This window comes from Dysidea avara, chromosome 5, assembly GCF_963678975.1.
Source record: "Dysidea avara chromosome 5, odDysAvar1.4, whole genome shotgun sequence".
Classification (NCBI taxonomy): Eukaryota; Metazoa; Porifera; class Demospongiae; order Dictyoceratida; family Dysideidae; genus Dysidea; species Dysidea avara.
The window spans coordinates 3580544-3601695 of NC_089276.1; the positions used below are offsets into that span (position 1 = coordinate 3580544).

General features: G+C 38.9%; 2 protein-coding genes and 1 long non-coding RNA gene across 9 annotated transcripts; 1 reads left to right on the forward strand and 2 right to left on the reverse strand.

Annotated features, from left to right (window-relative positions):
* Positions 1-3022: 3022 nt before the first annotated feature.
* On the reverse strand, positions 3023-8250 carry LOC136256533 (uncharacterized). Its single transcript, XM_066049513.1, has 4 exons — positions 5121-8250; positions 4642-5041; positions 4260-4321; positions 3023-3219 (listed from the first exon to the last, which is right to left on the reverse strand). The coding sequence occupies exons 1-4, from the start codon at positions 8248-8250 to the stop codon at positions 3023-3025; spliced, it is 3789 nt and encodes a 1262-aa protein (XP_065905585.1).
* A 1845-nt stretch (positions 8251-10095) lies between these two features.
* Positions 10096-20940, forward strand: LOC136255738 (receptor-type tyrosine-protein phosphatase U-like). Of its 7 annotated transcripts, none has more exons than XM_066048584.1 (12): positions 15879-16122; positions 16392-16618; positions 16845-17005; positions 18397-18704; positions 18751-18955; positions 19007-19106; positions 19157-19230; positions 19348-19482; positions 19877-19999; positions 20048-20191; positions 20323-20458; positions 20736-20940. In XM_066048584.1, exons 4-10 carry the CDS (start codon positions 18676-18678, stop codon positions 20060-20062), a joined length of 681 nt encoding a protein of 226 aa, XP_065904656.1. In that variant the 5' UTR covers positions 15879-16122; positions 16392-16618; positions 16845-17005; positions 18397-18675; the 3' UTR covers positions 20063-20191; positions 20323-20458; positions 20736-20940. The 7 variants fall into 7 exon arrangements, with proteins under 7 accessions (XP_065904658.1, XP_065904655.1, XP_065904656.1 ...); XM_066048585.1 differs by having other exon boundaries at positions 15884-16122; positions 18761-18955; XM_066048587.1 differs by having other exon boundaries at positions 15885-16122; positions 18397-18532; positions 18911-18955.
* LOC136255746 (uncharacterized) lies at positions 11203-21141 on the reverse strand. The gene is made up of 5 exons (XR_010701082.1): positions 21039-21141; positions 19332-19511; positions 16827-16986; positions 12942-13100; positions 11203-12780 (listed from the first exon to the last, which is right to left on the reverse strand). It is a non-coding gene; the product is annotated as an uncharacterized lncRNA (long non-coding RNA).
* Positions 21142-21152: the final 11 nt, after the last annotated feature.

Below are 21152 nucleotides of genomic sequence, written 5' to 3' on the forward strand. Positions count from 1 at the left end.
TTTACATTTGCACGTGAAAATGATGAATAGCAAGCAGTGCTCCACTCCCATATCTTTCTTCCATGATTCTAGAAGCAACTTCAATATATCTACAACTTTACTTCATTTGCCAGATTTGCTGGTATACCTTTCCAACGTTCATTCCCTCCCATCTCTGTTTTGTTGTCACATTGGCAAACTGCCATGACTTGTTTGAGGCTAGTTCAACAAGGGGACACAACCGAAAGAGCATTCAGACACTTCACTACATGAAATATACGTGTTAAAGCTTTTTAAACACTATGCAGGGACTGGAGAGCATATTAAGGATGCATCAAGTCATACAAGGTTGCAACAGCTATTACTAGAATTAAATAAGTAATTAAAGTAAGCAGAAAAACCAACTGACGTCCAGGCTGTCTCAGAGGATAGCTTCCGGGTGACAATACTGCTGACTAACGTCATTGTTTAGAGCATTCTCGACATCCTCCTAGAGAATCACTTCCAAATGTAACATCCTTAAAGTTGTTTCATGTCCTTCACCTCATTCTCTTAGACAACAATTTATTTTTGTGCAAGTTTTAAAAGTTGTGGTTACTATGGCAAAATTGGAAAGAATATGATTGACCCTTAGCTCTGGAAGTGTGGGCGCCTTTCTTCAATGAGTTTTCCACAGACACACAGTAAGGTTTAAATTGTAACCAAAGAATGAAAGTTGGTCCACTTTAGGTGAGTATTGACAGCATTTATCATATTTAAACCATTATCAGTAGTGATACACACTTGCTTCTTGGATTCTAAATTTCATGATTTCAACAACTCTGTCAGAGCATCACTTACATTCTCTCCAGTATGTTTCTGAGGGAGATACAGATTGTTTTAAGACCCCAAATGTACTGAACTGTGTAGATTAGGTAAGGCTGAAGTTAATGGCTTGACCACATGTCAGTAGTAACAGAGGAGTAATTAACTGTGCTAAGTTCAGCTTTAACCGATTGTCGAATGTTGGTATACAAATGCAGTAAAGCTGTGTTAGAAAAGTATTTTCTGCTGGGTAACTCATACTGAGAGTCAAATGTCTTCAGCAGGTTCTTAAAACCAGCCTTTTCAACTGAATATATTAGCATTGCATCTTTTGTCAAGCAGTATGTCACAGAGTTGATAAGTTGCTACCACTTTGGTGACTATATACTTTGGCATGAAGGCATCATATACAGTATAGGTATACAGTATAATACAGGTGCAGTATTTTGCTAAAGTGAGTCACTTGAAAATGACTTCATTTACCAGCCTTAAACTTGGATACTGCTGCAACAAAGGATGATGCAGTTTTAAATGTGACAACAAATTAGATGTATTTCCACCTTTTGCTAAAACAGGTTTCTTACAGTTTCGACAAATCACAGAGTCTGGCCTCTTCCCTTCCATATCAGCTCCAGCTTCAAAGCCAAGTCCAGACTGATGATTACTGCCTGGAACATCACCATCACTTGAAGAACTAGATGGTCTTGTTACCATTTTAATACATTTGTGCATGCTCTGCCAGGCACTTGTAACATGCTAGATGCCCACTGAAAAAAATAATTTTATGAAGCCTTGTTTACTTGTAACAGCTTGTATACAGTAGATTGTAACTTGTAACTGAACATAAATAGCAGCTGGAAAAATACAACATTTACTGCTTTCACCCACACATTTCATTACACAATGCCATCATTGTGGTTTTAGTTTTGCACTAATTAAATGCATACAGTATTAGGAATGCTGGTATTAGTATACTGCCCAACACTAGCACATATATACAGTGCTACTTAAGATCTTAGCTCTCTTATCCATACTTAAGATCTTAGCTCTCTTATCCATGCAGTCTAGTTTACACTACAGTTTGTAATCAGACATGTCCAAATTCACAGCTAACACCTTAAAGTGAATCTGTCAGCTGTATAACTATTAATAAACGTGTGTGTAGTGCAGTGCATGTGCGTGTGTATACTGTGTATACGTGTAGTGTGCATGCGTACATGTGGGTGCATATACGCATGTGTAGGTGTATGCTCGTGCGGGCATGTGTGTGTAGTATAATGTGCACGCATGCGTGTGTATGTGCATGTGCGTGTACTAACTTCCTCATAGTGGCACCCCTGGGTTCCATGGTATTGGCATTGCTAGCCAACAAACACATGGCTTACAGCATGCATACACATTTACTTTACTGCTGTTTTCTCCATGTCTTACTGCTATTGTCCCTTATCTATCCATCCTCCTGGGGATCTTCTTGCAAAAGGACTACAGTACAGTATTATCAAAGAAGATTATAAATGGAGATGCTGTGTATAGTTTGAGTCTGTAGTCTCTGTGTGGTAGTGTAATATGTATGTACGTAGCTATGTATTCATTTGTAACAGAAAACAACCTCTATATTGTGGCTGAATAGAAATGTGTGTGAAATGATGTGTGTAGTGTTAAATGTTTCTTGGAATACACAAGACTCACATGATTGATAGATTACATGCATGACTGAAAAATATTGTATTCATAAGCAACTGGTGAAATTAAATAAAGTTTGGCAAATTTCCTTGAAATTCCACAATTTCACCACCAAATTTTTATCCTTCATTGTTTGTGATGTATACAGTATGCTCAAATGGCAGTGTAGACATGATTGTGTTTGTGATTTATTCTCTAGTGCTGGTGTGGGTCGTAGTGGTACATACATTACACTGGATACTATGCTGCAGCGTATGGCAGTGACACAAGATGTTAACGTGTATGAGTTTGTGCATAATATGCGTATGAAACAAGTTTTCATGGTTCAGACAAAGGCATTGTAACTATATGTGTGTACCAGCCTGGTTACCAGGTTAAATGCTCAGTGATGCTGTTGTTGTTGTTTACAATACCTGTGTCACGAAGAAGAGACAAACAACGAGCAACCAACTACTAACATTATTTTACTCTCAAGTAATTTTCATATAAAACTAGTGGTACATATAGCAACCATACAATTACGTATTATAATAATGACATCATAATTAACAATAAATTAGTCAGTGTTCTCTTCATGACACTCCCGACACACTGAAAATGAAACGACTGCATCAGTACGCAACTGTTCAGTAATCTTTCTACGAGCATTAATAGCAGCCTTTCTTCTGCCGTGTTTCTGCTGATCATCAATATCTGCACCAGGAGATGCCTCAATTGTTAGTGGATCATTGTTGTTCACTACCGATGGTATTTCTAGGGGATAAAGATGACTGATCGGTCTATCCAAAATACCTTTATTTGGCAATTAAAGCTTCACTGAACGTACTTGATTATCTCTACTTAAAATAAGTTCTTTAACCTTTGCTAATTTCCACGCCCTGCGTGGTATATGTTCATTCTTTACTAAAACAATCTCGCCAATTTGTGGTTGTCGCAACACTTGTGACCTGGGACCTTTATGATTTAGTGGTAAGGTTTCCCTTAAGTTTAACAAGTAATCCTGTATCCAAGACTTCCAAAACATTTGTAACTGTTTTTGGTTCTTTCTCCAGTATACTAGTAATTCCTGAGCAGAATCTAGTTTTGGAATATATTCATCAGAATCATCTGTGTCAAAAGGAATAGCATTGTTGTAGCTTCCCGTCAAAAAATGAGAAGGAGTCAAAACAAAGCTGGATTGAAAATCTTCATGTACGTAGGTCAAAGGGCGGGTGTTTATGATGGCTTCCACCTCGGTCAACAATGTTATGAGCTTATCCCAATATAATATACTCTCCGGCCCATTCCCTTTCTTAAGGCTCTCTTGACCATTCCTACAAGTCATTCATAGAAACCCCCTTGCCAAGGGGCCAATGCTGTTGTAAACTTCCATTGGATTCCTTCATACGAGAAAAAACTCACAACTGTCTCATCTCTATATACCTTCAGCCACTGTTGATCTAAAGCAGATTTCACCAAACGGAACTGAGGAGCATTATCTAAAATATTTGAGTTGGTTTACCTCTTCTAGCTATAAATCGGCATAAACAGTCCAGAAACAATTGACCCGACAGTCCCTTCACAAGCTCCAAGTGAATCGCCCTTACAGCCAAGCATGTAAATAAACATACCCACATCTTTTCAACAGCATCGCCTTCCTTAACTTGAATGGGGCCAAGATAGTCCAATCCAACAAATGTAAATGGGTCTGACTTGGATACTCTTTCTTTGGGCCATGGTGGCATATTTGGCAAACAAAAGGATTTTCCATTATGACGTTTACAAACTACACATTGATGCAGTACATGCCTGACCTCTGCTCTTCCTTGGGGAATCCAAAATTCTTCTCTTAGTTGGCTGAGAGTATGTGATACACCTGCATGAATCAGACGAACATGAATTTCTAGAATAACAAGTTGTGTGAAAAAACATTTACGTGGAAGTAGCTTGGGATGCTTCATTTCCTCGCTAACATCAGCATTGGAGTATCGTCCATAACATCGTAAAATTCCAAATTGATCTGTCTTCAAACCAAGTTGCTTTTGCAAACAGTACTTCTTATTATTCTTCAAAGCAAGAAATACATCATTAAAATAACTTTGCTGAACAGAGTAAATCCATAAAATTGAGGCCATTTTGATTTCAGTTCTAGAAATAAAACCTTCACTTAAACTCTCTAAAACAACTGCCATTAACCTGTGTTTGAACCTCTCTCCATCAATCTTTCTCCACACTTTCAGTTTAATAAATCTTAATACATACACTGACACTCTCAACAACTTTCGAAGAGAAGAGTAAAATGGTTCCCTCAACCCAAATAAAAACAGTTGCTTGTCATCAGGTTGGTCAACTCCAGCAACATTGGCCAATTCAATAAATGATCTGGATCTTCTTACTTCAGTTTCAATCTGTTCTAACTTCTCCACAGTAATCTCTGGCAGGTTCCAAGCAGGCCATGATAAATGATTAGTTCCCAGCCAGGAAGGGCCATGCCACCATAGTGAACATTCACAAAGCTCACTCACTGATAGTCCACGAGTGGCCAAATCCACTGGATTGTGACCAGAAGCAATATAGCGAAATCTCAAGTACGTCCCTGTGTAATTTGATCTCCTTTACACGATTCTCTACAAATACAGATAACGGTTTTGTGGTTTTTATCCAGTGCAGTACACATTGAGAGTCAGTCCAAAGAAATTTCTCTTCAATACTCAACTTCATTTCATGCTCAACAAAACTAACAGCTCTCACTCCAATTAATACTGCTAGCAGCTCCAAACGTGGTATGGTAAACTTTTTAAGTTTAGCCTTTGATTTAGATTTTTCTTTTCCAGTAGGAACAAGACGCATCTTCTCAAAGACAAGATTTGTCTTTGCAGTTGTACCATCACAAGTTCTTAGATAAATGGTCGTAGCATAACATGTAGTAGAGGCATCGCAAAACACCAGCAACTGATTAACCCCTTTACTCTGGTTTTCCACAAGTCTTTTGATGCTCAAATTGGAAACAGAGATCAACATCTTTAGTATTTGATTCCACTCCCTAACAAGATCACCAGACAATGGTTCATCCCATGACTTAGAAAGTTTCCATAATGTCTGCAAAAATACCTTTCCATGAAAGGTCACTGGTGTCACAAGTCCAAGCGGATCAAATATTTTAGCCACAATATTAAGAACATCCCTCTTTGTTACAACGCCATCCATCATTACTCTGTCCACTCCTGGAATATGTACTAAATCATCTTTTACATTCCACAAAAGACCAAGTACTTTTACTTTGCCATCAGCTGAAGAAACTCTCTCATCAGCTGAAAGAAATTCCAAAAATTCTACTGCATTTGAGTTCCACTCACGCAAGTTCATGGAGGCTTTCCTAAAAATTTCTTTTGCTTCCTGATAAATACTGAAAGTCTGCTCTACAGAATCAGTTCCAATAAGTACATTATCAGCATAGATATTACTCATAATATCCAGAGCAAGAGGTGTACCTTCTTTCAGTAAATGATGTTTAAGTGTAGCACCGAGCAAAAATGGACTACATATCAGCCCAAAGGGGACTCTACAAAATCGATACACAGCAATATTGTCATCACTTACATCAGACTTGTTTATATCTTTCAACCACAGGAATCGGGTGACATCTCGCTCATCTTCCTGAACTCCTATTTGGAGAAATGCCTTTTCCAGATCAGCAAGGATGACAATTGAATGTAGCCGAAATCGTATCAGAAGCCCAACCAGATCAGGTAATATCACTGGACCACGAAATAAACAATCGTTCAGACTACTTACAAATCCTTGAGACTTAGCTGATGCATCATAGACAACACAAACTTTGGTTGTGGCCTTAGCTGGTGTAAGTACGGGGTGATGAGGCAAATAATGCTTTCTAGTACCACTTAATACAGAATTGTCTATCCTTTCAATGATACCCCTGTCTAGTTGTTGACAAATTATGTCATCATACTTTCGAAGAAGTACTTGGTCAGACTGAAGACGCTTGACCAATGATTTCATTCTCCTCAAAGCAAGAAGATAGTTATCAGGTAAACATACATTAGATTCTTTCCATGGCCATTTAATTTGATACCTCCCATCCTCAAACCGAACACTCTCACAAAACTTGTGTAATGCTAGATCGTCATCACTTTCTATCATAGGGTCCGCAATTCCAATGATTTCAAGGGACCACAACTTATCCACAGGTTCAAATGTTCCAGATAAACAATGTGAAGTTGCTCCAGGCAACATAAAATTAACTGTAGATACAAACAATGTGCTGATTGGCAAATTATGGTCACCTCCTGGACATTTGCCCGTAACTATGTATCCAAACTTTGAGGGCAACATAAACATCCCAGAAGGCAAAACTACTTTGTCGCCCCCAACAATTTCCCAAAAAAAATCTGAGCCAATCAGCACATCTATAGTTGTCGTCTCCATTACATTAGGAATAGAATCAGCAAGCTGGTCAGGTGAGATCAATCTTAAAAACTCAAGATCCTTTTGTAACAGTGGTCCTCTTTGAATGCACCCAGTGATCTGTTGAAGCACATTGGCAGACAGTGTCATAAAAGAACCATCATTGACCTTTACCTTAAATGTAACAACATATGTGTCAACATTCTTAGCCTTTTGTGCTCCAAATGTAGAAACTGAAAGATTTTCTTTATGCTCTGAGTGTAGCTTTAATTTTTGTGCAAATTTGGTGGTCATGAAAGTTCTTTGGCTTGCACTGTCCAATAGCACTCTAGCATTAATCAAAGTCTGCCCATCAGAAGTTTGGATGGGGACAATTGCTGTTTGTAGCAGTACTCTTTCATTCGAAGCTAACATTGTATGAGTGACATGAAAGCCAACTGTTTGTTCAGTAGGACTAGACTCATCATGTAAACTGTTCTTTGCAGAAGGTAAACTTGAACTATCAGCAACATATGAAGCCCTATTATGCTCAGTAACACAAAACATGTTTACTCCTTCTGGAAATTTATCAGAGCATAAACAATGGTTGTGGTAACTTTTCTTCCCACAATGATCACAAGCTTTCTTCTGTGAAATAGGACAACTTTTGACAACATGTCCAGGTTTCAAGCAAATAAAACATCTCCCATCAGAACTCAACTTCTGCTTTCTTTCTGATAAATTCTTATACCTATCACACTGATCATTATAGTGGTCACCCTTACAGAAAATGCAGGGATGCATTACTATTCGAACACTCTTACTATCACTGATACTACTGAATACCTCTGCAGGGATATTATTGGTTGGATGGTAACCCTTTACATTTGTGACCTGATGGACTGGTTTGTCCAAACAACTTTTAGAATTAATGGCATACCGGTGAACATTCTCCTGGATGCTAACAAATTGAAAAATTGCTGATCGCAACATTTTCATATCCCAAACATCAGTAGGTTTCTTTGTTTCTTCTAATTTCACAACAACTTCAGTTGGAAATTTATAAAGCACTAATTGTATTAGCATTCTCTGATTATTTATGCTCTCACCTTGAGCCTCCAACTGCCGTAGTGTCTTTTCCACACAATCATAAGTTTTTTGTATCTCTGTAAATTTATTACATGACCTTGGTAAACTTTGTAATTTCGCATATAGCGATTCAACTATCACCTCTTTTCTACCAAATCTTTCCTTCAATAAAGCAATTGCAGTGTCATAATTTTTGTTGTCAATCAACAAACCGGAAATAGCTGTTGCTGCTGTACCCTTCAAAACACTTTTTAGGTAATTGAACTTTGATACTTTGGGCAAGTTCTGTTCATCTACCGATGTCTTAAACATGTCCCAAAATTCAGGCCATTGCTGTACATTTCCGTCAAAACAAGGAAGCTGCAATTTTGGCAGATTGACCTTAATGTTAGTGTCTTGACCTATGTTGCTAACCTTTGCTTGACTTGAGAGATTTTTCTGGGTCTCTAAAAATTGATTCTGCTGTTCAATTTTTCTTTCAATACGTTTAAGCCCAGGGCCGTAGCAAGACTTTTATCTGGGTAGGTTCTTTTAGAAGAAAAGTGGACCTTTTTTGAGGCCCTTTTTATATGGATTACATTATGGTGTGTGAAGCACACCCAGCATGTGAAGCACACCCAGCATGTGAAGCACACCCAGCATGTGAAGCACACCCAGCATGTGAAGCACACCCAGCATGTGAAGCACACCCAGCATGTGAAGCACACCCAGCATGTGAAGCACACCCAGCATGTGAAGCACACCCAGCATGCGAAGCACACCCAGCATGCGAAGCACACCCAGCATGCGAAGCACACCCAGCATGTGAAGCACACCCAGCATGTGAAGCACACCCAGCATGCGAAGCATGCTGAAACTAGGGGGGTCTGGGGGCATGCCCCCCCCAGGAAATTTCTTGAAAATAGACACTAAAAGGTTGAATTTAGTGGCATTTCAGTCAATAAAAATAACAATTTTTAGGTAGGCTTAAGACCAGCTATTTGGATGACATCTGGGAAATATCTCTACTATACTACTGTAATTATACCATCTGTGTCTATAATATATTGGAATGTCACAGTGAATAAGAATGGGAAAGATTGAGCGCTCTGTTGGATCGTGCATTGAAGCATGGATGCTATTTATGGGCTCTGCATGGGGGGGCTTGCCCACCAAAATTTTTATATTATGAAAGTTCTAGTTAAGGCAACAAACATGGTTTTGTAAATAAATTAAGTAATTACATACAGATTTTAGAAGAAAACATAATTGTGACCGTTCTATTAGAGTGATTGTTCTATTAGGGTGGTTGACTGCTCTATTAGAGTATCTCGATCTTGCATTGCATTACAAGCACTGAATGAGCCAGCTACTCGGAGCACTTAATTTAGCTTCTTATTAGTGGTGTTTATTAAACTGGAGCTAATGGACTTTTGCTACTGAAAATTTGGACTTGTATACTAAAAATGTGGACCTTTTTGCTAAAATTGTGGACCTTTTTACTGAAATTGTGGACCTTTTTCCCAAGAGGGCGGTTCTTCCGAACCCCCCGAACCCCCCCTGGCTACGGGCCTGAAGCCTACTCTTAAGCCGACTTACAACCTCACTAGCATTTATTAACACCTCAACATATCCTTCAGTACCTTCGGCAACTCGTGTCTGTTCCTTTTCTTCTGCATCCTTGGCTTCTCCATGCATTTCCCTCAACAGCGAGACCCAATCGTGGTTGCATCTTTCCAAAATAGAAATATTAGTGGAAAAACGGTCGATTAATTCCTCTACATTTATCTCTTCTTCTTCAACTTCTTTGTCATTAATAGGTGCCGAAAGAAGCTTTTCAGCATCCTGAGTGTATCTTAAAAGCCGCGCCTTCGACGGACCAATCAGCTTGCGTATTGGGCCAGACATCTCTGGCGACCCTGCTCACCAATGGCGGATCCAGGATGGGGCATTTGGGGCAAATGCCCCCCCCCCCCCCCCCCCCCCCCTCTCACCTTGTGGAGAAGCTAGCCATAGCTACTTCCGAATAAAATACTGAACTTTGTCAGGCCAAGATCAGTTTTGCTATTAAACTTGTGAAAATATGGTAAAATTTCACCTGAAATCAAAGCAAACCAGTCAAACTAGTTGTGAAATAGTTACCCAGCACCTTCGTGCGTACTAAGCGCCTCTAAAAATAATTATTGTGTTGCTGTTGTTTAAGACATTCGAAACCTTTTGAACAGCTTTTAAGAGTTCACAACCATCTGCAAAGGGCAAAATTCAACAGTGAGACACTATAAAGAGATGATTGTTTGGTGCTTCAAAAATGCAGCAACTAACTTGTGACAAGAGAATCTACTTCCCCAACTACCTACAACTTAGCCTATTTGTGCCCCTCCCCTTGCCAGCTCCTGGATCCGCCCCTGCTCACTGCGCCAAATCTTTGTCACGAAGAAGAGACAAACAACGAGCAACCAACTACTAACATTATTTTACTCTCAAGTAATTTTCATATAAAACTAGTGGTACATATAGCAACCATACAATTACGTATTATAATAATGACATCATAATTAACAATAAATTAGTCAGTGTTCTCTTCATGACAACCTGTATTGCTGCTGTCCACTCAGCTGTTTAATTGGGTACCTGGTATTAACTGGGGAAGCAAATGTCACCTGTCCATGTCTCACATAACTGTTGAGGTTAGGTAAGACTTTGGATGCCTACACCTTCACCTGTGAGATATGGTACAGCCTCCTGCAGGAGTAGTCCTGCCCCAGGAGGATCTGCTTGCACTGAATCCTATCACCTGAGCAGTGCACTGTTTTGTAACTTTCAATGAGTAGAAGTGACTGTGTATACAGCAGCCAATCACTTTGCTTTGTGTGTGTGCATGTGCGTGCATATACTGATGTGTTCACTACTCCACAGACACAATACACGTTCATTCACAATGCATTGGAGGAGTTGATCACATGTGGTGAGACAGCCTTCAACGTACAAGACATGGTCACTAGGGTCAACAGACTGAACAGTGTTGTAGCTGGAAAGGGAATGACTGGCTTCAAGGAACAGTTTGATGTATGTATACTTGTGTACTCTACTGGTAGTAGTGTGTACGTAAATTTGTTCACTGTAGTTATTGCAACAAGTTAGTCAAAAGTGGACTGAGGGGGCTGCAAGAAAACATTCGCTAGAAAAACTTTGCAAGAAAACATTTGCGAATGCGCCTAAAATTGCAAAATTTGTAAATGTTTTCTTCCACGAATCATTCTTGTTATACAGTATATCTGTGGGAGAACTTTTAATGTCTTATATACAGTAGAATTATTTGACATTGATGTGTACATGAAATATCACAAACTACACATACAGTGCCTCTTCTAAAAGTACAGTACCACTTCTCTAGTGAAGTGCTGTTTTAGTGTCGTTTTACTATTGTTCTCTTCTCATTGTCATAGTGGTGGTGATAAACACTGACTCATCATCATCTTCAGCCGGTTCCATCATTGGAAGAGTAGTAACTGGTCTACTGATACTAGTAATAATACTGTTAGCATTGAGGTATGTGACTTTGTAGTGATGTGTTTGTGTGTGAAGTTGCATGTGATGGTTAGGTAACATTTAACTGGAGCATCAATTGTCAAAATGACTGTTCAATTAGAATATTTTGTCAACAATGGGATGTGTAATTTTAAACACCCTTCCCCTTATAATTAATTTAATAGTCTTGCAAGCCAGGCATTTTCTTCTTGTGTGGGGCATGCATATGGGATGGGGATATTAACTGTCTGGTATTTTGTTGACAAACAGTTAAGCGATGTTGACAAGCACCAGCTGTTTTTATTTGCTCTGTCAGAATTTTAGCAGTGCCAACAAAATAATTATAATCAAAGGGTACCAGACGTTTTCTATGCTAGAATAGCTTCTAGAGTAGGTGTACTATGGTTAATATGCATACGTGTATGTTTATACAATTCAGTTTTAAAAGCTTTCTAAAACATACATGGAAAGGTATTGCTACACATGTACCATCCCTCTACATATGTTTCCTTTAATATAGCCATATTCAATTAGTGTGCACAACACACACATTGATACAACACCACCCTTGATATTGCATGTACAGTAGGACCTCGATTATCTGAACCCTCAATTATCCGAGCAGTAGCGGTGAATGTTCTATTAGGGGTTTTTTTTTGTTATCATTAAGTGTATGTTCTATTAGAGTATTTTGTCACAGGTGTATGTTTTATTACAGTAGTTCAACAGAGTTCTGTATATATAAAACAGTGGGTTTCATTTATCCAAACAAATTCACCAAACAAATTCACTTATCTGAACACTTTTGTGATTCAGCTGGCACACAGGTGTTCGGATACTGAAGGTCCTACTGTAGTGTAATTTGTTAGGAAGGCTTTGATAACTCCATAAGGGGAGTGAGCTGTTGTGTATGAATACTGAAAAAAATCTAGTGTCTGAAGATTCCTTTTATTGCACACCAGACAATGAATGTTTAAGCTAAATAATAGTCACATACTGTACAAATGCATGACCAGTTCTAGGAGCTTTGAAATACTGTCATAACAGAAATTGTGTATGTTCTAATAGAGTATTTAGTGTAGTTTGAATGTTATACACTACAAAACCAAAACTAAACCTAGTTTTACAGGAGGCCCTACCAAAGAACTCTCTCCACCCACCCAACCAGAGGTTTTTGCTTATAAAATGAGCACAGTACACTGATAAAACTGTCAAATACTCTAATAGAGCAGTCACTGCATTTAGGATTCAGCTGCATGTAAATGATTGCCACAACTCCTGGCTCCTACCTCTTGTATGAAATATCCTCAGTATGACCTTGTCAGGTCCCACCTCCTTTGATGGAAAATCAACATATGATAATGCATGCAGTCAAGTGACTAATCTAAGTAGCATTTTGTACAACTTAGATTTTAAGAATGAGTTAGCATTTTTGTGATTTCATCTCACTGATCCATAGCCTAACTTGAGTTTTGCATATATATAGAATTGCATACCTGTATTGCTACTTCTCCAGGCATCGTGGAGTGATAAAGCTCAGGTGGCATCAAGACACCATAGTTCTGCACGAAATGACAACAGCTCATTATCCAGTAAGAACTCATTGTTATCAAAGAAGAATGGAAGTACAGTACCAGCCTCTCCTGCTGATATACCTATGACACCATTGGATGACAATAGTTAGTATCAGTTGCATTAATTGTGATTGTGTGTGTGGTGTGGTGTGTACTGTATCTATGTGTGTGTGTACGTGTGTACATGCGACTGTGTGTGTGTGTGTGTACATCCTCTTTTCAGAGTCTTTGTGTGCATCTCTATATATAACATTTTACCATGTAGTGAAGCAGAGAATGGAGCCAATTGCAGTGAGCAAGTTTTCTGCTTATGTTCAAGAAATGCACAAAGAATGTGACTTGGGTTTTGAGACAGAATATGGAGTAAGTTAACAATATCTCATACTAGTGAACTGTACCCATCATGTACCCTCTCTAGACCATCAGCGACCAACCAAAGTTCACCTGTGAAGCTGCCATGATGTCAGCTAACGTGGCTAAGAATAGATACCTTAATATCAATCCTTGTGAGTGTATTACCTGTTAATGTGAACACATGTGTGCAATCTGGACACCTGGTAACGGTCCTAAAGTTTCCTTACATTGTCAGAGTCCATGATATACAGTACAATGTGGTGTGATTCTCTGTTTGTTTGGTTTAGACCATACCTACAGCTTTGTCCTACTTTGTACAGTATTCAGACTGTTGCTACTGTTGTGTTTAGCTTATGTATTTTCTATGGAGCCTTTCAACTTAGTACTTTAAGTTCATGATACACAGTCATCCTATCATACGTGAATATAGACCAGCAGTTTAGGTAGTGAACTAGCTCACATCAATGTTGCTGCTGTCTTTCTGCTGCTGTGGCTAGTGGACTTCAATTATGCAATTTAATACTCTAATAGAACAATCACTTTTAAAACTGTCATGTTATGTATGGTTCTTACCTAGTGGACTTTCACCCAATACTCTACAGTATAATATTTTTTTAAGTTTTTCCTTTGAATGTATTCTTGTGAGATAAAGCACCATGTTTTTGTGAAAAATTGTCCCTCTGAAATGACCCATTTTTCTGCTGTAGTAACAAAATACAAACTTACTAACCGACAAACCTTTGTACTATCATCAAGGATTGGCTTAGTACAACATATTAGGTGCCTTGCTATGACACTTAATTTTATTTCACAAGTAAAAGGTATATTGGATGTCAAAGTGGCTGTGTGTATACCATATAAACACTGTGGTGTTTATTACATTAGTCCATAAAATAGTTGTGGTAACTATTCAAATTTGACCACTTAATGTTTGAAAATGATGTTGAAGCCCTTATTTTCAAATTGATCGTGACACCACTCAAGTGCGAAGGTACGGCAGTAACCAAGTAAATATGGTCTGTTGTGAGAACTAGAAGTGTGGCATGTACGATTGCAAAAAACAAACCCTCACATTACATACACTACTTAGGATCATCTGACGGACTACCTCCCCGACACTTCCTTCCCCTCCCTCTGGTGTTTACAACACTGACTGTTCATGTCTTGCATAGTGGGTGACTTTGAGTGTTCACACCAGCCTTCTGCAGATTACTAGCAGGAGTGAACTGACTTGTAGCACCTGAGTGGTACACAAGTATCCCAGTACTGGTTCACTGGGTAGTGCTGGTTTACTTTGTATAAAGAGAGAATATCCTATGAATACACTTAGCACAAGACAAAGCTACTTGACAGCAGACTCCAGCCCCACTATGGTCCATGGCCTATCTACCCTCTGGGGATGATCTTAATTCAAAGTGGTTACTCAGTGTCCAATGGCCAGATGGTTTAGCGGGTACCCATTGATGTCACAGGTGGGTGGGCTGCTTCCCCAGTTGACACCAGGTCCCCAATTAACAGCTAGATAGACTGGAGCAATGTTTCTTGCTCAGGGTAGACTGGGTATATTCAAACATCAAACCTAGCTGGAACCTGTTGATTACCAGGCAAGTGCTTTACTTGGCTATGCTGCCTCTCATGCATGCACGTACACACGTACACACACTACATCTGTACACGATATCCCAATTACACACATTGGTACAGAAATCCCAGTATTACACATACCCTACAGTATGCAAATGATTACGTCCAGATACAGGGTAGGTTATCCCACACCCTTAAGTGACATGTTAAAGTGGTACTACAGATGTTCACTGGTCCATACCACATACACCTCAACAATCAACATGTTATTGATCATATTGGTGTTGTCCCTGCTGACATCGCATGACCTCACTACCTAATATGGTGTGGTAGTGAGATCACATGATCTCTTGTGTGACTAACACTGTTCTCTGAATCCCCAGGCTATGTTCTGTAACTAACTAACATGTAACATCTGTTATGAAAGTGCTTGTTGTTACATTATGGGCTAATATTTATAGATGACTATGCAAGGGTGAAATTGCTACAGATCTCTGGTAAAGAAGGCAAAGACACCGATTATATCAACGCATCATATATTGATGTAAGTATGTGTGTGTGTGTATTTAGATGTTTGCAGTAGTGTTTGGATCATGTATGAACATTTGCCGCAAAAGGCTCAGTACTGACAGTAAATTACACTAACTCACATACACTATACTAAGCCTACCCTTCTCAGTCAAATAGAGGCACAAGCTACCAGTTTATTATGTAGATATCAGTTTGTGTGGTCTGGTCATTTCCTGTGAGGGTGTGAAATGCATATATTACCAAATTAGGCAATAGTAAAGCATGGTGGTTTTATAATATAAGGCAAGGTGGTTTTCATTATTTGTTTTATTACCATAAATATGTGTTTGCATATATAGACTGCATATTTGTGTGTGAGTTTGTGTGTGAGTTTGCGTGCTTGAACAAACAAACTTACATGTAGTACGTATATGTTAAAGAGCAAGTTTTGTGTAACCTTCTGAGCATGCAAAGCACTCTTGCCCATGGTATAACTATTACATATAACATGTTTTCTTTGTTCTTCACTTCAACTGGTATTACTGTGTTGCTGTCAAGTGTAGTGTGAGATTGTAATTACAGAAAGTCATTAGAAAGTGTGTTGTATTATTTCACACGTGTAGGGATTTCAGAAGCCTAATGCTTACATTTTAAGGTGAGAATTTAATTTGAATGGTTGTTAGTATGGGTTAGTACAATGTGCTAGTGTTTCAACTCCAAATAAAGAACACCATACAAATTTACTGTAAATTCTAACATGCTCCTTGACACTGTTAGTTTGAAAGTTCTACCCCTTTAAAGACCACCTTGTTATAGAGGCCATCTCAAATAGACCCTCAAGACATACCTCATATTGAGGCCATAATATATTATAATTTTGGTCCCCAATAATGATGTATCAGGCGTACTGCTATCATTATCCAGGTCCCTTACCTGAGACAGTTAAGGACTTTTGGCAGATGATATGGGACCACAAACTACAGACAATAGTGATGCTCACTAAACCAGTTGAGGCTGGTACACCAAAATGCGCCATCTACTGGCCAGAGAAGGTCAATGAGACATTAGTACTGAAGCCTTCACTACACGTCAGGATGACTTACCTGCAATACTTTGCTGACTTTGACATGCGTGTGTTTGAAGTCACTGATGTACGTAAGAATAAACACTTTACAATGTGTGTAGTTGATGTGTTGTGTCTAAGCTGTGTAATATGTACAGTAAACTAGAGTAGCAGAAATTCTTGTCATCCAGTAATTTATTATGTCCAGTTTCAAACTGTACTATTGTACACTAACATGCAGAACTATATACACAATGTAATACACACAGACACACTGATTTAGTTTATACTCATACGTCTTTGTGCTATTGTAGCCTCTGCAAACATCCGAGGTTCCTTTAGAAGTGAAGCATTTCTTCTTCACCAGTTGGCCTGATCATGGTGTGCCACAGTTTGCTACTGCTTTGATCTCCTTCATCAAGAAAGTCCGTAAGAATTACTCATCAAATGGTCCCCCTATGGTGGTGTATTGTAGGTTAGTCTGATGTGTGTATGTAGTGTAGTGTAGTGTTTGCACACGTGCGCATGTCTGTATATGTAGTGTTCGTGCATACCTGCATGCATGCGTACATGTGGGTGCATGTGTATGCTTGTGTGTGTGTGTGTGTGTGTACATGTGTAATTATGTATGCGTGTGTAGTGTAAAGTGCATGTGTGCACGTGTGCACGTGTGCACCGTGCTAACTAGCCAACGACAACAAGGCTGCTTACAACATTTACTTTACTGCTGTTTGCTCTGGACCACACCTCACTGCTATCCACCCTATACCTATCCATCCTCCTGGGGACCTTCTTGTGTGGCATAAATAAAAGACTTTTAGGACAACAGTAAAGAAGATTATGAAAAGGAGATGCTGTGTATAGCTTGAGTGTGTACTCTCTGTATGTGGTAGTGTTATATGTGACCCGCTGAGCAAAAACCAGCTGTTTTCGCACATTCCTCAAATTCCATTATATGGCTTCTCTGTTATCTATAATAACAAAGGAGTGGACAGCCAAAGTTTCAGCCTTTTGTGATGAGTAGTCTTGGAGTTATAGCGCTAGACAGTTGGAACAGGAATAAACTCGATTTATACAGCAACACTACGGCAAATAAAATACAGGTTGCTATGTTATCAAACATAACTCACTACTGACACAAACTACAAAACAGGATTTGCCTCAATCTGTTCACCATGAACTGGCACATCAATCAAGGTATAGTGTTTTCTGTGTACTTCTCCATGTGGACAAAGAAGAAGGCCACTTCAACAATCAAATGACAGTGGAAAACTTTATTTTGACCGCATCGTAAATAGGTTCCCATAACTCACGTACCATACACTGTACCAATATGAAACAAAGATTTTCTTACTCCCAATGAACAGGAGAATCTGGAGGCGTATAGGTCTAATTGATTTGAGTTTTGTTTTAGTGCATACCAAAGCAATTAAAACTTAGTGTAAAATTTTATGTGGCACGTGTATTTTTACCTGGTTTATTTCAATATGTTTTTATAGCAAAATAGAATTTTGCGAAAACAGCTGGTTTTGTTCAGTAGGTCACATACAGTGTATGCATCCATGTATGTATTCATTTGTAACAGAAAACAACCTCTATATTGTGGCTGAATAGAAATGTGTGTGAAATGATGTGTGTAGTGTTAAATGTTTCTTGGAACACACAAAACTCACATGATTGATAGATTGTATGCATGAATGAAAAAAATTGTATTCATAAACCACTGGTGAAATTAAATAAAGTTTGGCAAATTTCCTTGAAATTCCACAACTTTACCACCAAATTTTTATCCTTCATTGTTTGCGATATATATAGTATGCTCAAATGGCAGTGTAGACATGATTGTGTTTGTGATTTATTCTCTAGTGCTGGTGTGGGTCGTAGTGGTACATACATTACACTGGATACTATGCTGCAGCGTATGGCAGTGACACAAGATGTTAACGTGTATGAGTTTGTGCATAATATGTGTATGAAATGAGTCTTCATGGTTCAGACACAGGTATTATAACTCTGTGTGTGTGTGTACCAGCCTGGTTACCAGGTTCAATGCTCAGTGATGCTATTGTTGTTGTTTACAATACCTGCATTGCTGCTGTCCACTCAACTTTTTAATTGGGTACCTGGTATTAATTGGGGAAGCAAATGCCACCTGTCCATATCTCGCATAACAGGTGAGACTTCAGATGCTTACACCTTCACCTGTGAGATATGGCACAGCCTCCTGCAGGTTACTACCCCTGCACTGAATCCCATCGCTGGAGTAGTGCACTGTTTCATAATTTCAATGAGTATGAATGACTATGTACACAGCAGCCAATCACTTTGCTTTGTGTGTGCACATGTGCACACATATATTGATGTGTTCACTACTCCACAGACACAATACACATTCATTCACGATGCACTGGAGGAACAGTTTGATGTATGTGTTCCTTATGTAACAATGTGTAGGCACATAGTTTGTTCACTGTAGTTGTCGCAACAAGTTAGTCGGAAGTGGACTGAGGGGGACTGTTCTGATGCCCTCTCTCAACACAATGTCTCTAAGAACCGTGACAACTCATGTGTCCCATGTAAGTATAGTGGTACCAACAAGCATATACATTACTTGTTGTTCACACAGACAACATCAGTGGGGTGCAGATGAAAGCCACTCCTCTACCTGGTTCAGACTACATCAACGCCTCATTTGTGGATGTGAGAGTTTGTTTTTGTAGTAGAAATGATGTATAATGTACACACACAAGCCCATACAACACCCACACACATATAGAATATAAGGTCAATAATTTCTGTACCTGTGATATCATTCAGGGCTACAAGCAACGTAATGCATTCATAGCCACACAATGTCCAATGGAGAACACCACCAATGACTTCTGGAGGGTGATGTGGGAGTTACAAAGTGCCATCATCGTTTTGTTGTTCAGCCCAGAACATGACAAAGAGGTACACGACACATCAATGTGTTACATGACCTAGGAAGAGGGGATGGGGGTGGTACATGTAACCTACTACACTGGTATTTAGTTACAGTGTTGTAATACACCATACACTTAATAGCAGGAAAGTGGTTTGAGTATGACTAAATATCATTCACCAGATTTAGTACCTGATCAATGACTATACATGTGAGAAACATTAAACAAAAGTCCCACATTTTAAATACATGAGGAAAGTTTGATAATGCTTTCCCTTAATTTTATTTTAGCAGAAGACATGGTGTTGTGTCTACTCTACAAGTTACAAACACACAACACATATTGTGATGATAGCTCACCTGCACATTAACAATTTAACATGCACAAGTCAGACAAGTAATGTATTGTATATTGTTGGACAGAATTTCTACCAATTCTGGCCAGATGAAGAGACTGATTATGGTAAGGTGAAGGTCAGTCTGAAGTCTAAGAATGAACGGAACAGTTACAATGGCTACAAATTCTCCATCATTGGAGAAGCTGTGGTGAGTGGTACCTGAAAGTCTAATCGATTGATTATTGTAATCTTGCAGTCCCTCTACAAGTGACACTACTCCACTACACTGCCTGGCCCTCAGAGAAGGCACCCAGCAACACTAAGGCTATACTGGGTGTGACAAATTACTGTTAGAGGTACAACGACACACAGGAAACAAAGCCATCACTGTTATGTGCAGGTGAATAAGATGTCTTGAATAAGTGTTGCTCTTATAAACAAGTAGATCATGAATTGCTTTTGTATGAATAGTCATTCACTCTACAATATGGTATACAGTTCTTTAAGTTGTATTGTATGTTTGGCCTATAGTGATGGTTGTGGACGTACTGGATCATTCATTGCTATCTACTATACACTTGAGTGTGTGAAGGCTGAACAGACTGTTGACATCTTTCAGGCAATTAAAAACTCGCATATCCATCGGACAGCCCTTGTCTGCAATGTGGTAGGTTGAGGTAATCCAGTAGAACCTGCCTGAGCCTGTGGCAAATTTTTTTGGTCTTTCTAAGCAGGTGTATTTGGGAATTGAACAACTACCTGATTATAGTGGCCATGCCAAGTAGCCTCCCCCCCCCCCCCCCAAAAAAAATATATATATATATATATATTATATATATATAGCTCATATTTTTGGTTCTACTTCACAGCTAATGGTGTTTTATACGAATGGTCTCTAAGACAGGTTCTACTGTAACAACAATGTGGTATTATTATTATTACAGGAGCAATATCAACATCGTCACCAGACAGTGTTGGAATTTCTAGACAAGTTTTCGGCAAATGCAATTTTATGTAAAACTTTAAATATTTTATTCATTTTTGTATATAGTTTGTACATACATCACATCAGTACTCTACCACATGTAATAGTTGTATACAGTCATCAGCAGCAAACTACCATTGTGACACATGTAAAAAATAATTATATTTAAGGTGTTTCCTTAGGCGCTTATCGAGAAACTACACTTACACCATCGAGTCGATGCAAGACAAATTAAAAGTAACTATACCAATGCACTACTTACAAACTGGTATTCGTGTCAGTTACACCTGAAACGGGAGCGCCGGTAACCAGCCCTTTTGCTTTTATTCCGCGATTTTGTACTCAGTTATAAGCGCCTGGCGTGTACAAAAGGTTA

Coding starts and splice junctions, on each gene's coding strand:
- LOC136256533 (XM_066049513.1), bottom strand. CDS start 8,250: ATGTTTAAGACATCGGTAGATGAACAGAACTTGCCCAAAGTATCAAAG. Junction 4,322..4,641: donor GGAGAGAGGTTCAAACACAG/GTTAATGGCAGT, acceptor TGATTCATGCAG/GTGTATCACATACTCTCAGC. Junction 3,220..4,259: donor TTCCCCAAGGAAGAGCAGAG/GTCAGGCATGTA, acceptor TTTATCCCCTAG/AAATACCATCGGTAGTGAAC.
- LOC136255738 (XM_066048582.1), top strand. CDS start 18,590: ATGCTATTGTTGTTGTTTACAATACCTGCATTGCTGCTGTCCACTCAA. Junction 18,956..19,006: donor CACTGGAGGAACAGTTTGAT/GTATGTGTTCCT, acceptor TGTTCACTGTAG/TTGTCGCAACAAGTTAGTCG. Junction 19,483..19,876: donor GCCCAGAACATGACAAAGAG/GTACACGACACA, acceptor ATTGTTGGACAG/AATTTCTACCAATTCTGGCC.